This window comes from Mesocricetus auratus, unplaced genomic scaffold, assembly GCF_017639785.1.
Source record: "Mesocricetus auratus isolate SY011 unplaced genomic scaffold, BCM_Maur_2.0 Super-Scaffold_100001, whole genome shotgun sequence".
NCBI lineage: Eukaryota > Metazoa > Chordata > Mammalia > Rodentia > Cricetidae > Mesocricetus > Mesocricetus auratus.
In genome coordinates, this window is record NW_024429187.1 from 15,180,003 (window position 1) to 15,196,991 (window position 16,989).

Below are 16,989 nucleotides of genomic sequence, written 5' to 3' on the forward strand. Positions count from 1 at the left end.
CGTGAGCATGGATAAATTTGGGGGATTGGTTTAGTGAGTTAGAAACTTTTCAAGCGGACTTTTCACCATCTTGACAACTGTGGTCCAGGTGGTCTCAGTCCTCCACGTCACAGCACTCGGGCAGGCTCCCCACCGGGATGCTGGCTGGATACGCTTGCCCACCTCACTTGGGGAGTGCCGGGTTGTTGCTGTCCTTAGCTTTGTTCTGTGAAGCTGCCAGTCAAACTCGGGGCCTCACGCTGTTAGACAGAGCTCTACCACTGAGCTGCACTCCCCAGTTCAAAAAGCAGTTACGTTCTACACATGTTCTCAAAGATGAATGTCTGTCTACACAAATACAGTGCTCTCAAAGATGAATGTCTTGTTTTTCTGATTCAGTGAGCATATTTTTCTTTTTCTTTTCTTTATATTTTGGTTGATTTTGGTGAGCATGTTTTTCTGGTGTGGGATTTATTTTGTTGTACTGATATTCCTACATTTATAGCTGAACCTTATGTGTGTTTCTGTATTGTATGTGCACATTTATTAGAGAGAGACAGAGAGAGAGAGAGAGAGTGTGTGTGTGTGTGTGTGTGTAGATGGAGTAGGATAAAGGGTTTCAGAGCTCGGTGGGGCTTTCAATGTAAAAGACGGCCAGTTGTATGTGTGTGTGTGTGTCTGCTTCTGTTTTTAAAATGAAAAGGAATGCCGCCCATTTAGTTATGAAACTCAGGGCTTGCACACACCCTTCTCCTTAATCCTTTTGCTTTTAGTTTTAATGTTTTGAGTTTTCTAGCCTGCGTTGTTGTTAAGCTTGTATTCCAACCTCTATGGACTGTGCCCGCCCAAGGCCATGAACAAATATTTATTTATTTTGAGGCAGGGTTTCCAGGTAGCCTTGATCTCAGAGACTTCCTGCCTCTCTGCCTCTGGAGTGCTGGGATTAAAGATATGTCTCACCACACCTGACCATATGAATAAGTTCTTTAAGCCCCCTGGTTTGTAATCTGGCTTATTTATGCCTTGGTTTCTATTTGGCTGTATGCCTGGTCTTGAGTATTATTGTGCTAATTATTTTCACATAAATTGATAGTGAAGTTTTATACCTTCTGGTGAGTAAAATTCTAGAGTTCTTAGATAAAATTATATATCTGAACATGGTAACATCAGAATTTTGAAGCAGTTTGCCTACCAAATAATAAGTATTTGCTCTTACAGTAACTTAGTAGTAACACAAAAGGAAAAGCAGTATTTCAGGATGGTATGGAATTTTGTTAGAAGAAATGGATCGCACAGAGCTGGTTCCTGAAGCTGACAGCAGACCTCTAAATGCATTTATGAAAACAGAGTGGAGCACGAGGTCTGGGTGCTTGGAAACAGAGGGCAAAGGTTTCTCCTGAGCGGCACATCCTTTGCTTCTCAACGGTCTACTTACTATGGCATCTGCAGCATGACGTCAGCTTTGTCTAGGCCTGCCGGGAGAATGTATGTGGGCACTGGCACCAAAAATGTGCTAAAGAATGTAAAAAAGGAAAATGCATTGACTATCTGTTGCCGACCAGTGCTTTGACAAGTGCAGCCAGTAAGACCCTGTGCTGCTTCAATCCCAGCACCCAGGAGGCAGAGGCAGGAGGATGACTGTGAGTTAGAGGCCAGGCTCGTCTGCAGAGCCAGTTCGAGGCCAGGCAAGGCTATGTCACAAGACCCTGACTCCGTAAGGAAACCAACCAGTAAGTCCATGGTAGGTGGTGGTGCCACTTCAGAGTAAGTCTCCTGTTGAGGTGGGATCAACAGAAACACAGCCTGCAATAGATGCCACACAGACCTCTGCTAAGAGCCGCCGTATTTGTTAAAAACTGCTATTGTGTTTTCCAGGAAAATATCAAAGCACTGTAAGTCCTCATGTATAAGATGGAGAGGCTCACTCGTTTTACTGAGTGGTTGTCATGATTAAAAGTCATGGTTAATGGAGCTGCAGCTCAATCGAAGAATGTTTGCCTGGCACACACAGCCCTGGGTTTGAGCCCTAAATCCGTGAAACAGAAAATCAGAGGCTTAGGGATGATTTATATACACAGTTGGGGGCTGCTGCAACCACTCAGGACACTCAGTACATGGTACCTGTTGGCATATTATAAAGTGTGTGTGTGTGTGTGTGTGTGTGTGTGTGTGTGTGTGTGTGTTTTACAGTTACATTCAACTGATTGCAGGTCAGAAGTATTTGGAAGACACATTCCTACTGATTATGTGCAGACCAGTTTTCTTATTATTTGTCCCTCAAAGAATACAGTGTTTCATCTAGTTACAAGGCACTTTTATTGGGTTAAATACTGTTAAGTAATCTTGCGATACTTCAAAGTGCTTTGTGCAAATACTGTGGATAGCAGGAGACGATCGTCTGTTTGTTAGTGAGCCCTTTCCTTCTATAAACCTTATGGTAAACTGATGGATGAACTGAACAAAGGGAAAATGAAGAGAACAGTGATTAGATGAGATACAGAATAAAAACGTTCATCTGCACCCTCCTGGCCCTCAGCAGGCTTCCATGATACCCCTGTGTCCGTCAGTCTGTCTGCACCCTCCTGGTCCTCAGCAGGCTTCCGTAGTACCCCTGTGTCCTTCACAGGGACCTAGAGCTATGAAGAGTGGCGTGGATACCATCCTACCAGACTTTATGTTTTGCAGTTTGGGGGACTGAACCCAAAGCCTTGCACATTAGGCAAATACTTTGTCACCAGGCTTTGACCCCACCTGTTTGCTGGACTTTGAACAAGATCTAAATTTTCTCTTATTAACTGGTGGAGCGACACGGGTGCTGGTGTGCTTGTTACCCCACAGCAGGTGATTAAGGGACCCAGTCAGTTCAGCCCCACACTGCTTCTGACGTTCTCCGATTGCTAAGTGGAGTCGTAATCTGAAGTAGAATTAGTGAGCCCATGGGCCAGCGTGCGTCATGCAGTGATAACACCGTGGTCTTCTGTTCCTTCCCAGATTAACGCTGGAATTTGCCCCTGACAATACAGGAAGATGATGAGTGATGCTAGTGACATGTTGGCGGCGGCGCTGGAGCAGATGGACGGGATCATAGCAGGTAACCCGCAGCACGTGGCCCGCCCTCCCTCACCGTCTCCTGTTCCCTCTCTGCTCTTGTTTTAATTTAGTGGCTCCCTCTCCAATGCTCTTAGGACCTCTGTGGAGGGATGGACTTGACAGTGGAGTGTTCCATAACCAAACCTAACAAAAATGCCGGTAGACTTTTAATATAGAAGAGTGTTCTCTTGTTTTGGGGTGATATGTGCTTTCAAACAGCTTGGCATCTCCAGAAGAGGGCGGGCTCATCCTGTTAGGATTTCAGAAAGCACCGCTAGGCTCTTCCCAGGCGCTCACCTCATAACTCATAAATACTGGAGGGGCGGTGCGCCTGGAGCAGCCTTTGGAGGCTGCAATCGTTATACACTCTCCTGGATTAGGTGTTAGCTTCTTAACCCCTGTAAGACTTCAGGACCAGTGTTAGAGTCGCTAAGAAAAAAGGGCCAGCAAGATGGCTCAGTAGGTAAGGGTTCCTGCCACCAAGCCTGATGATCTGAGTTCAGCCCCAGGGACACACATGGTGGGAGGAGAGAACCAGCATTTCAGTTTGTCCTCCGACCCCATACATGCACGATGACACATGTACGTACTCGGTGACGTGTGTGCACACGCATGGGAAAACAGCACACAAATATGATAATAATTAATTAAAACGTGGAAAAAGTTAAGGGCTGGAGAGATGGATCAGTAGTAAAGGCGCTCACTGCTTTTGTGCAGGATCTGGGTTTCATTCCCAGCTCCCACATCAGTCAAACTACAAAATCCTGTAATTCTAGTTCTAGAGGGATCAGATGGCCTCCTGTAGCCTCTACAGCCCCCTGTATGCACATGGTACTCATAAATTCACATGGGAACATGTGTGATCACATGCACGCACACATAAATGTCTCTAAGATGTCTGTGGAAAATAATGAAAAGACAGAAAAAGAGAGATTATGCAGGACCCATACCAAACTAAGTCAGATGTTTTATAGATAGGTAGGACCTGGGTTTATTCCAGCTAACAGTTATGATTCCCCAACCGAAATAGGAGGGAGAGGAGGAGAAATGAGTATAAATGCTTAGGGTTTTTTTTTTAACTCTGTGTGTGTGTATGTGTGTATTCTCACTTTGTTCTGTAACAAGATATATTAGGGTAGAAGGTTATCATGGGCATAATAGCAGGTGATCTTAGTGCTTGTAAGTGCTGGAGCAGAACCCTGCAATCAGGACTATGTGTGTGTTTGTGTGATATTCATGTTTGCATGTCTTGAGGTAGGTGTGTGTGTGTTTGTGTGATATTCATGTTTGCATGTCTTGAGGTAGGTGTGTGTGTGTGTGTGTGTGTGTGTGTGTGTGTGTGTGTGTGTGTGTAGGACTGAAGTCGATGAGGGGTGTCTTCCCCGACTTTTCCCTGATTCTTTGAGGTAAAGACTCTTGCTGAACTCAGAGCTCATCATTTCTGGCCACTCTTGCTTATCCCAGTAATCTTGTCCCTGCCTCCCAGATACTGGAATCACAGGCCACTATGATTTTTTTTTCTGAGACAGGGTCTTGCTATGTAGTTTGGCTGACCTGGAGCTTGCTGTGTTGACCAGGGTGGCCTCAAACTCACAGAGCTCTGTCTGCCTCTTGCCTCCCAAGTGCTGGCATTAAAGGTGTACGCACCACCGCATTTGGCTTAGAACACCAGTTTTTTAAAACTAATGTTAACTAGAAATTCAGTGCTAAGGCTATAAGCAGAATGGCAGAGGGAATTCTTATACACATGTGCTCACATGTGCATCGTACACACGCAACTCCCTGAACATTACCACTGAAGTACACGGCTCATTTTTCAGGGAATTCAAAGACCTCATGGGAGGCACGGCTCCACCTGGACCACTGTCGTCCACCTTCTTCTGATCTCTTCCTGAGCCTACCATGCTCCTTTTCCTTCTGTCCCCCCCGCAGCTGGCCTTCTCGTTTGGCATTGCGCCGTTCATACTTACCGTCAAAGACATTGCTTTTTGTTTTCAACTATGTAATATTTGGAGAGATTTATGTGACTGAGCTATTTACTTGTTTGTTTGTTTATTGTCCTTTCCCTGTTCTTTGTGATCATTGCTGGTGACTAGACTGGTCTGTCTTTTCCCGGGTGTCGTATTGTACCTAACGTAATCCCATTGCTCTCTGATTTTTATTTTTATCTTTTTGAAACTAGGTTCTAAAGCCTTGGAGTATTCTAATGGGATTTTTGATTGCCAGTCTCCCACCTCTCCGTTCATGGGGAGCTTGCGAGCTTTGCACCTTGTGGAAGACCTGCGTGGATTGCTGGAGATGATGGAGACGGACGAGAAGGAAGGGCTGAGGTGCCAGATCCCAGACTCGACAGCGGAAACGCTTATCGAGTGGCTGCAAAGTCAGATGGTAAGCTTACCGCGTGTTCCTTCTCTGCGCTGTCCGTCTTCTCTTGTTTATTCCCGGGCTGAGAGCACAGACTAGCAGATCAAACAAGATTAAAAAGAGGAAAGCTTGCAAGGCAGAACGTAAGACCCAAGTTCCTTTCATCTCTAAAGACAGCTTAAAAATTTTCCCTGTTTCATTTTATGGGCATGAATATTTTGTCTGCATATGTGTCTGTGTGCCAAGTGCATGCAGTTGCCTGTAAACCCAGAAGAAGGTGTCAGATAGGGTGTGTGTGTGTGTGTGTGTGTGTGTGTGTGTGTGTGTCTTACAATGGATAGGTGGGCACTGAGAATTGAACCATCCTCCGAAAGGACAGGTAGTGTACCTCTTAACCCCCATCTCTCCAGTCTCTAAGGATGATTTCTGAGAAGACACTGTATTGTGTGGGTGCCAACGAGTTGCCCAGTTGCCTCTGGAAATGGACTGGCTTTTAGGTCACGGCAGTGACCCGGTGTGTCTTAAAGCAAATGTTCCTGTGAGGGAAAAGAACCTTGTGTGAAGCAGGTGCTATCTCAGTAACAGTAGGGTGGGGCCTCCTATGAAGAACCTAGTAGCTGTTCCTCACAGGAGGTGCAGTGAGCGCACGAGCTCTTCAGAGAGCAGTGAAGGTGTGTGGCTGTGTTTGAGGAAAGTGCCATCTGGTGGCTTGTGACGATCATGCCACTCCCGCTTCTGCTAGCTCTAGACACCCTTCCCTACACCGCTGATGTGGACACAGCGATAAACACCTCGGGGGAGACATAGTGGCTAAGGGGCTTGCTTATGCGTATGACTCGGTTGTGTTTATATGAGAACTAGTGGAGACTGCCTGAAGGGACTGAGGTCTGTTTGGCCGACTGGAGGAGTGAGGGCTGCCTGCTCTGGGAGCCTGACTGCGCCTAATGCCGAAACATTTCACACAGTCCAGACCTGAGCCTGGTGTTCTTGGTTCCACCCAGCTGGTGCCAGTTCAGACCATCTCTCAGGATTAGAGGAGTTAAAGACTTTTCACTGTGAGTGACAGGTGGTGCCTGCCTGAGACTTGACACTTGCCCCCAGAGAGACCTCCTGGATTTGCTGGTTTCTTTGGAAGTAGCCCTGGAGCACTCTGATCCCGGGCACCTGGCTCAGCCTGTTTCTGCTTCCCTCGACTTTAAATTCAGCACTCAGTGAGAAAGGAATTTATTGCTGGCAAGAGGGTTTCCTCCCCACTCACACCCGGAGGCTGTCAACGGCAGCAGCAGTGGCTCAAGAGGCCCTGCAGATAGTTGCTTGTGCCCAAAGCACTTCCAGTAACGTGTGCCTGGTGGTTTGTGGAGCGTCTGAGGGCTGAGGCAGGAGAGGGTGTCCTCAGTGATGTTGTTGACACCTGCGCTAACGCTCCACAGTGAAGGGGGCCCCCTCTCACCTTCCACCTGCACTGCCCCCCTGCGTGAACTCTGCTGACCTGATGTGGCTCATGTGATTGTGGACACCGCTCAAGGGGGCTTCCCAGGAGCCCCAGGACGGTTGCTTTCATGTCAGCTAGGGTGTCTCAGTGTGCTGCTGTGTGACACAGGTGGTGAAGGTCACTCAGAGGACACAGGTTTCAGATGAACCTTGTTTGCCAAGTCCTGAGAAAACATCCCAAGGCCCACATGAGAGGAGGGACTTTGCAGAGAGCTGCAGACCAGCACCGCGGTGGGGGGAGGGGCAGAGGGAAGGCACTCAGTGAGCAGCAGCAAGTCTGCCACTCAAGACCAGGCAGCAAGGCTAGCCAGCGGCCCAGAGAGAGCACATCTCACAGCTGAACTCCAAATCATACGCATCTGCATTTTTACCCTTTAAAAAAATGTGACTTGGGATTGAAATATTTTCATTTTTTGAAATATAGAAGTAAGATAGGCCTGTACTACGATTATTTAACAGGCCAGACATGCCTTGTTTCTATGCTCTGCCTCACAGGTTAGAATCCTTGATTTGCAGACATTAAATTAGCATTTCACTGAAAATGGAATTTTCGTAACTTGCAGTGACTGTGAGTCTGCCTCATAACCAAAACGGCAAAACCATGGGACTCTCCTGCCATTCTACCCCTCAGTCTGGCTGTCGCAGCTCTAGATCCAGATCCTTGGATTGAAAGGGCATTGTAAGTGAAAGACCCCAGGCGGGGGACTTTCACGGGAGGGAGACCCGAACCCAAGGAACACCGAGGCCACGAGCTTGGATGCAACAGCAAGAGGCTTTATTGATAATACACGGGTACCCGGGGCATCTCAGTCTCGGGAACTGAGAGCCCCGAGCTGGGGACTCAGGGGTTCTTTTATAGCAAAAAGCGCAGTACAGAAGCGAGAAGCCTAGTTACGGGACCCTGATTGGGTAATTTAAATGAGGCTGGGGCTCAGAACGAGGGCAAGTAAGGTTTCTCCCATCTGGACAGAGAGGCAATTAAGGTTTCTCTCAGAACTCAATTCTCGGCCTTGGCCCTATCTGAAGAACAAAGGGTTTCTGTGCCTGCCCAATCTTTCTGGGCTGGCTATGCAGACCATAGATACCTGTGCCCCTATCTGGACAGAGATAGTAGTGACTATTCAGCTGCGAAGACCTTGAGCTGAGCTCCCTCCTGATAAAAAATGGCTGAGCTGTGGGGGGAAAGGAGTTTTCCATAAGCCTCAGCTGCTTGCGCTGGGCCGGGGTCTTTCATAAGAATATTCCAGGGCAAGTTAGACCTAAGATAGACAGGAACTATGTGTTTGGCTCAGATGTAGCCTTCCATTTGCTGCCTTAAATCTAGGGTTTGTCTGGGTAGTGCTGGTGCACACCTTTAATCCCAGTACTCGGGAGGCAGAGGCAGGTGGATCTCCAAGTTTGAGGCCAGCCTGGTCTACACAGAATACATACCACTGTCTTGAAGACAAAAAACGTAGAGCTTGGTAGACGCACAATCCTCCATTAGTAATACCTGTTAACACACTGTAATGTTTCACGTGATAATGGAATTCTGTTCTGTCTCAGTAACTGAGCAAGTTTCCTGTTGGATAGGTTTTTTTTTTTCCAGCCACAGGAGACTGCAGAATCACAAATGTATCCAGGAGCATAGAGTTATAGAAACACTGTTAAGACAGATTCATGCTTACACGCCGTGCCCCTTCATTTCGATAAGTTATTAGGGCACGCTTTCTTTTATCCAGCTACCATTGTTGTGTGTGTGTGAGACTGGGTGTCCTAGGCAGGCCTCAAGTTCTCATTCCACCTCCTGAGAACTGGCATTCCATTTGCCAATCACATGAAATAATTAAGGAGGTTTCAGCAATAAGTAAAGCTGTAAGCCGCATCCTCTGGGGGGAGCGGGGACGCTCCAGACCTGGCAGGAGTGGTGATTCTAAGTGCAAATGCCCACCGCACTGATGAGAAGGTTGGCATCTCTTAGAGGACGCGGACTCTCAAGCTGACCACCGTCGGAAAGCGTGAATGAAGACTTTAATTGCCTCTTTATTAACAAGTGATTATAAAGCACCATGGGGCACTTTGCAGTCTCAGAAGCATCTGCTGTCCACCAGAAGTGAACTGCCGTGTGATCTGTAAGGCTCCCTCAGGGTGGGGCCTTTCCCTCTGTGGGAGGGTGTCCTACTAGGCTCCCGATCTGTAAGGTCTGCTGCTGTCTGCTGGGCTCGGGAGAAGTTGCCCAGCACGTGTTAGCTCACAGTCCCCTTTACTACTGAGGATGTGGAGACAGAGCTGAGGAGAGCCATCTGTGAGTCAAGCCCTTCACTGCCTTCCTCCCGCAGTTTCCAACTTCCTCTGCTCGTTCCTGGGACCTCTTCTCATTGGCAGTTGGGGAATTTGCCAGGATCCTGTGTGTCTCGGTCACTTCTCTTGCTGTGATAAAGCACCTCACAACGGCAGCTTAAAGATGGAGGGTTTATTTTGGCTCAGGATTCAGGAAGGACTCCAGTGCACCGTGGTGATGATGGTGGTGTGAAACACGTGGAGATAGGGGTGTGAGGCAGCTGGTCACACCCTCAGGAAGCAGAGGGCTGGCAGGAAGTGGGGCTGGGCTACAAAACTTAAGGCGCCCACCCCCCAGTGTCCCACTTCTTCCTGTGAGGTTCCCTGCCTAAAACTTTCCACAGCCTCATGAATAGCACCCCCAGCCAGCAGGGAACCAAGTGTTTGAACCCCTGAGCTTGCAGGAGGGGATACTGTAACCTGACACTGTAGCATTGGGTCCTCTAAACTCTGATGGCATCAACTCTATCTCAGGGGTTTTTTATTTGTAGTTACAGAGTCACCACTATCACTGTTTTTAGCATACCACCAAGAAGTGCTAAGCATACCCACACGGGTGCCGATGGCACCATCCTCTACCCGAACGAACATGCCTTTCCACCCTGAAAACCCCAAGTCTGTGCTGTGGTATGCCATCCCTGCTTTCGGCACTCCGTTGTCTTCCTGCGCCTATGAGTCTAACAGTTCCAGACACCCTAATAATAAAGAGTGGGAAGGGAAGAATGAGTCCCAGCTAAACACTGTGTGTGTGCACGCCCCCATTTTAACACACTGACATACACCCGACTTCTGAAATACTCAGTGGAGAAGTCATGGCATGATCAGCGCCAGACCCTCTTCCTGTTGGATTCTCAGTGCTGGCCCAGGTGCACTGTGACAGGTGGGCGTGGCTCCTGCATACGCCCGACTCTGCCCCCCCACCTCTGCTCTCCTCTTCACGCCTTGTCCTTGTCCTTTGCCGTCTTTAAGCCCTCTTCCTGCTTCTCCCCCTTCTTCTTTCCTTCTCTGTGTGCCTGAGAGAAAACATTGACCTTGGTTTGGGAGGTTTGGGATGGGGAGGAAGAGTAGGCAGGGTGAGTTAGGCCTGCATAAGTTGAAAAGGAAAGCTCTCACCTCTCTAGACCCACGGGTACTGTGTTTTGTGACTGTTGGAATGTTATTGTCGTAATGGAATCGTGGTTGGTTCTGAAAAGTATTTGTCATTTTTCTGGCTTCCTCAGCTTAAAAATGTCAAACATGAAGACAGACTATAGCCTAAAATAAAACCCAACAAGCAGTCATCCACCCAGCAGAGCTCTCTGAGCTTATAAATGCACATAACCCTTTGTCTGTCGTCCGTGGAGCAGCTCTTACGGCTGTTACGGAGTGCCGGCAGCACTTGACATGGGGGAATGCGTGGGTTGCTTTGTTGTTTGAAACAGATTTCTCTGGTTCATGATGCTGGCGTCGTGTTGGAAGACTGGGAACGAATGATACAAGCGTGGTAAATGTACAGTAAATAAGAGCGTGGTGAGTGTTGAGGGAAAAAAACCCGGCAGGGAGAAAGAACAAATCTGTGTAACTTCAGATGAGGTGGCAGAAGCGTCTCTCAGAACACAGCTTCTGGATAAGCACCAGGACGTGAAGGGACTGAGATAGATGGTGGCCAGAGGGAGAGCTTTCCAGAAGGTGTGAGCGTCCAGTGCACACCTAACCAGCGGCCATGGTGGTCAGCGACTCCACCACTGGCAGTTTCTGAAAGAGGCCGTGTTCTGACTTACAACCTAAACTTAGGCATCTCCACAATCGCTATTTTACATTTATCATTGTGCTGGAAGTATTCCGTGTGTGCACACATACATGTTGATGTGTGTGTAGGAACCCGAGTATGGGCGTGCGATGGTCGCATGTGTATACGTATGAAGGCCTGAGTCTGATAATTCAGTTTCGGCCTTGATCACTATCTGTCTGATACATTGAGTCAGGGTCTCACAGTTGAACCCAAAGCTTACCGATTCAGCTAGTCTTGCCAGCCAGCTTGCTCTGGGGGATTCTCTATCTCAGAGCCCACCTTCTTGGAATTACACTCAGCTGTGATGTGGATGCCAGGGATCCCATTGCCAACCTTATGCTTATGTGACACGAACCGTATCTGCTGAGCCGTCTCCCTAGTCACCAGCAGTTTTGTTTGTATTTCTAGGGATGGACTCCAGAGCCATGCACACTGGGCAAGCTCTCTATCACTGAGCTACACCCTCATTCTTCAGAAACACTTTAATAGACCAGATTAAGCACACGTTAAGGAAAGTGTTCCGGGCGCAAGTCAATTATCTACAGGTCCTCTTGAGCCACGGCTGCCCGCTGGTGGCCTTTGGATTTGCGTGTGAGGAGGAAACCCTTTTGCCAGTAATAAATTCCTTTCTCAGTGTGTGCTGAATGCAGAGTAAAGACACAGGAAGTAGGAACAGGCTGAGAAATGTTTCAGGGAACAGTGAATCTCAGAGACCTGAGATACCCACAATCTCCCTCTCCTTCCCCCAGCAAACCTGGGGACCTTTGAGTCTCTGAGGGAGACACTCCTAGAACAAATGTCAAGTCTCACACATAGGCACCGTCTGTTTTCAGAGGCAAAGCATCTCTAATTGCTCTGTCATTTTAGCCTCACCACCACTGAAAGATGAATCATCCTGCCTGAAAACTCAAAAGCCCAAATACCCCTGCAAGGCTCGGGGGACATCTTGGGAGAGGGGCGGAAGAAAAAGTAAGAACTGGAGAAGGGTGGAGTGCCGGGGGACAGGTCTTCAGGGCCAGCTTGGCTGCTGCCCCCTTGAACTCAGCAGCCATGGTTACCTGCACAAGATTGGGCCTGTCAGCATCCTCTCACGGAGAGGGGAGGGATGCAGGAATGTCTGCTCTAGATAGTTAGCAATGTGTGTGCGTGTGCGTGTGCGTGTGTGTGTGTGTGTGTGTGTAGGACATAGGGAAGGCTTAAGAAAAGAATAAAAAAGAAAAGAGGGACATCCAGGTAAAAGGGATTCAGTGCTTGTGTGAGCACAGAGAACATGCTGCTTGGAGGAAGGGCTTGAGCCACCTGGGAGGCGGAGCATGAGGGAGGGACAGAGGTGACAGGTGCCTCCTAGGCTTAGCTCCGGTATTCTTAAGCAGAAGTGACAGGAAGAAAGAGGACTTGCGGGCAGAGTAACTTTATCTCCTTAAACACATTACCACCCTGTGTAGCGATCCCTAAGACTCTTTGCTTCGGGTCCCTGTGGAGACTGTTAATGCTGCGGAATACAGCTGATTTTGAGTATTACAAGCATTTACAAATGTCAGGGCACTTCTGACTCATTGACTCGCTTTGAGTCAGTTCTCAGCCTTTCACCTTGGAGAACTGGTTCTGAAACACCTCGTTTTCTATATTAGTATTTGACCCAAAAGAGAAAGCTGCCACTCTGGCTAGGGTTTCTTGCACTCAGAATGAAGGGACAGGGTGGAGCTCGACAGTGGGGCCTGTGAGCGCTTCTGTGTGGTGAACGTCCATGACCAGAACCACAGGAGGAAAACGGAATGGATACGTTTTGTTTGGACTCCGTGGCGCATGACTGCTGTCAGAGCTACTCGGGATGCTGAGGCAGGAGATTTGCCTGAGCCCACATGTTTGCTGTTTGCCTGGTCAATGCAGGGAGCCCCACCCTGTCTCTTAAAGAGAGACAAAAGAAAAAGTTCTACCTCTGAACACAGAGCATTTTCTAACTTAATGAAATGTGTTTATAAAACATGACACGAAAAGGATTTTAAAAACAGATGTCTCGTACTGTGCATAGTCAAAGCAAGGGATTGAAAGCCATCCATGGTCTACCCCTGCATTTTCACAGATTCAGGACATACATACGTCATGTGTTAGCTGTCCAGGGTCTGTCCCTGCATTTTCACAGACTGAGGACATATGTCATGCATTCTGGCTGTTTTCCAGAAGGCTCTCCTCAAGCATTTAGGAACATCTCATCTTCGTGGCCCCCAGGGGCTGTTAAATCACTCTGACAACTCCATCAGACGCTCGTAAGTTAATTCTGGGCACTTGAGTTAACAGTGTGAGCAGAGTTTGCATTGGTAATGGTGCAGGCATGTGGTTGGACAGCTGATGTTGACATTACGCCCACTCTAAACATGCAGTGCACACTAGGCTAAATTAGCTTTTGTGTTTCTTGTGGTCTCTTGGGCAACATCATCCCAGGTGTCGACATCTTCAGAAGGAATGCCTCCAATCTAAATTTTCTTTCTTCTCTCGCCTTTTTCCTCCCTTCCTCACCCCCTTCCTCCCTTTCCTCTCCCTTCTCTCACTTTGTTTTGCTCTCAACACATGACACACATCACTCCCAAAACCTGAAACAGGAAACTGGAGAGGTAGAATAGACACAGGCTATTTCTGGAGAAGGAATAGATGTCACATCAAGTGTACCCAGGGACGAGCGCACAGTCTGAGTTTCTTCTGATTGTAACTCTGAAGGGCTTGGCTTTTCAGCTGAATTCTGGATGCCTCACCTTTCTCTTTTGGATTCCTTTTGGCTTTTATCTCTGTTGTATTTAGAGGGATATCCAGAGAAGCCTCTCGAGTTAAAATATATAATGTCTATAAACTATTTAAAATACATAATGTGTCTATAAACTATTTAAATGAAATCACAAGAAACATATCACAAGCTGGGCGCAGTGGCTTATGTTTGTGCCAGGAGGCTAAAGCAGGAAGACATTTCTGGACTCCAGAGTGACCTCCTGGAGAAGGAGAGGGTAGTGGAAGAAGGAGGGACAGTAAAGGGGGGTGTCTCATGTACTCTGTCTTGGGTTCTGTTGCTGTGGAGAGACACCATGACCATGGCACCTCTTATAAAGAAAACATGGAATTGGGGGGACTTACAGTTTCAGAGGTTCAGCCCGTTATCATCAAGGCGGGACATGATGTTATGCAGGGAAGATATGGCAGATTGAAGTTTCTGTCCCACCAGGTCCTGCAGCTAGCTGTTCAGTCCCAAATAAATAAACAGAGGCTTATATTAATATAAGCTGTTTGGACCATGGCTCAGGCTTCTTATTGGCTAGCACTCTCTCTTAATGATGAACCCATTTCTATTAATCTATGTATTTCCGCTTGGTCTTGACTTACCGGTGATGCCAGAGCCTCTTGCTTTCTCGGCAGCTACGTGGCCTCTCTCAGGCCTCCCTCTTTGTTCCTCTTCCCAGCCTTCCCCTAGTCTGGTAGCACCGTCTTCCTGCCTGGCTATTGGCCAGTCAGCATTTATTCATCAACCAGTAAGAGAACTCACAGCACACAAAAGAACATCCCCCATCAGACACGGTGAGGGAGAACGAGCCATACCTTGATCCCAAAGGTATCAGGAAATGGTGGGAGGTACTGGGTGTGGCTTGAGCATATGTGAGACCTCAGAGCCCAACCCCACAGTGACACACTTCATCTGACAAGTCCACATCTCCTAATGGTTTCACTCCCGGTGAGCTTATGGGGGCCAATTGCATTCAAGTTGCCATGCCGCTACTGTTTCAGAGTGACAATTGTATGTCTCTTGCTTTTTCGTGACTTGGATATAAAGAAAAAGGAAGGAAAAGTCAGGTGCAGTGGCTCACACCTTTAATCCAAGCATGCAGGAGGCAGAGGCAGGTGACTCTCCATTAGTTCGAGGCCAGCCTGGTGCACATAGTGAGTTCCAGGACAGCCAGGGCTGCCCAGGAAGACTGTGTCTCAAAAATAAATAAATAAAAATAAAATCTGTAGAAAAAAATGTCTGTGCTTCCTTGGAAAGTTGTACTGTGCATAATATACCAAATGGGGTTAGGGAAAAAAAAATAGCAGGCTGGAAGGACAGTAAGAAAGTGAGCATGGAGAAACACGGAGCCAGATGCCAGGAAGGCACAACTGATGCTCAGGCTTTGCCTAGTGGCTGGCCATAGCTTTGTGTGAACACTTAAGACCTTCGTTTAGCCAAGGTGGAAAATGATTGCAAAGCTGGTAGCTTAGCCAGGCACTGCCGTCGGGGGAAATCACTTTGGACTGAGTGTTTCTGAAGGCTTCTGGGCAGGAGCCCTCATCTTGGGACTGGAGGGCCAAGCGAGCAGGAGGAGCCCCGGCAGACACTGCCCCCGAGGTTTGCTCCCTCGGCAGGCATTGACAGTCCTGTGTAGCTGGTATGGGAGGACATCACAGGTCATACTCACTGTTGTACACACCCAAGGTTAGTGACAGCAGCCCTTCAGGGACAAGTGGGGTATTGTCTTCTACAAACTACTCAGAACTCTGTGTGCCCCGGGGCTGTCTGTCTGTGCCTGCGGCCACTGGGGGATCCCAGCAGCCACTGCTTTGTGGAGACTGTGCTGGTTAGCGTTTTTTGTGAGCTTGACACAGCCTCAACCGAGGAAAGTTGTGCTGTTAGCGTTTTTTTGTGAGCTTGACACAGCTCAACCAAGGAAAGGTCCCCATTATCAAATCAGCTCATAGACGGGCCCAGAGGGCATAGTCCTAACTAATGATTGATGTGGAAGGCTCAGCCCACTGGGGTGAGGGCATTCCAGGGCAGGTGGTCTTGGGTTGTATAAGAAAGCAGGCTGAGCAGGCCATGAGGAGCAGGATAGTGAGCAAGGTTCCTCTAAGACCTCTGCTTCCTTTCTTGCCCTGACTTTCATTATGGTGGACTATAACAAATCCTTTCTTTCCCAGGTGGTTTTTAGGTCCGTGTCTTATCGTAGCAGTACATTGAGAACTAAGACAGGGCACTTGTCTTCTGTTTGCTCAGAAATGGTGTGGGTCAGTCAGTTGTGTCTAGGTGCTCAATTGTATGCAGGTGCCCGCTGTGCCTGCCATACCTACTTTGAAGTCAATTAATTCTATTTTCCATTCATGGCAGTGACAGATATGATGGATTTAATATGTTGCCATTTGGATTTTTTTTAAATGTCAATTTTACTGATTCATAACATGTCAATCCTAAAGGAGAGTTGACCTGTGTTATTTTCTTGTTCAGACAAACGGACACCTACCTGGGAATGGAGACGTATATCAAGAAAGGCTAGCGCGTCTAGAAAACGACAAGGAATCCCTTGTTCTTCAGGCAAGTTCCTTTCTCAGGACACAGAGTGTCCTTGCAACTTTGGATCTGGTAAATGGGGAACTCATTACACCTGTAGTAAAAGGGCCGTCAGATACGTGAATACCTGTGGTTGAATGGCAACGTAACAGTGTTCACATGTGTTATGTTGTACTGAGGGACCTCATGGTGTCTGGGAGCATAAGGAAGGTATTTGGGTTCCATGTGAGTGCCCTGGTGTTCTACGAAGGGGCTTGAGCATGCAGACTTTGGTATCTGCAGGGATTCTTGAGCCAGCCCCACACAGATTCCAAGGGACTATAGAAAATGAAAAGTTCAGTTCAAATGTGTACAGTAACCCGACCAGCTACTGACAGAAATAATACAGTGGGTAGAAAGAAGCTGTGGTGTCAGTGTCTGTAATCCCAGCGCTTAGGAGGGATTGCTGTGAGTTTGAGGCCAACTTGGACTATAGTGTAAGAGCCTACCTCACAAAAGGAGTAGTGTGCTAGGCCAGCCAGCCATACAGGGAGTGTGGTGGGCTGGCTGTCGGGGGCCAAGAGTATGTCACCCAGTCCACAGGAACAGGTCCTTGACTGGGCCCTCCAGTCAGACTCAGTGCCACTTGAGATGACTTCCTGTGTTACCTACCATTAGGTCTGATTTTTACAGA

At 47.9% G+C, this 16,989-nt stretch overlaps 1 protein-coding gene across 16 annotated transcripts in view; it reads left to right on the forward strand.

The window, feature by feature from the left end:
* Ppfibp1 (PPFIA binding protein 1) overlaps positions 1-16,989 on the forward strand; it is a 146,027-nt gene that overhangs the window by 84,871 nt on the left and 44,167 nt on the right. For all 16 annotated transcript variants that reach the window (XM_040743627.1, XM_040743626.1, XM_040743629.1 and 13 more), the window contains exons 2-4: positions 2,971-3,070; positions 5,252-5,457; positions 16,254-16,340. In XM_040743627.1, the coding sequence (XP_040599561.1) occupies positions 3,007-3,070; positions 5,252-5,457; positions 16,254-16,340 (357 nt within the window). In that variant the 5' untranslated portion in view covers positions 2,971-3,006. The remainder of the gene's footprint in view (positions 1-2,970; positions 3,071-5,251; positions 5,458-16,253; positions 16,341-16,989) is intronic.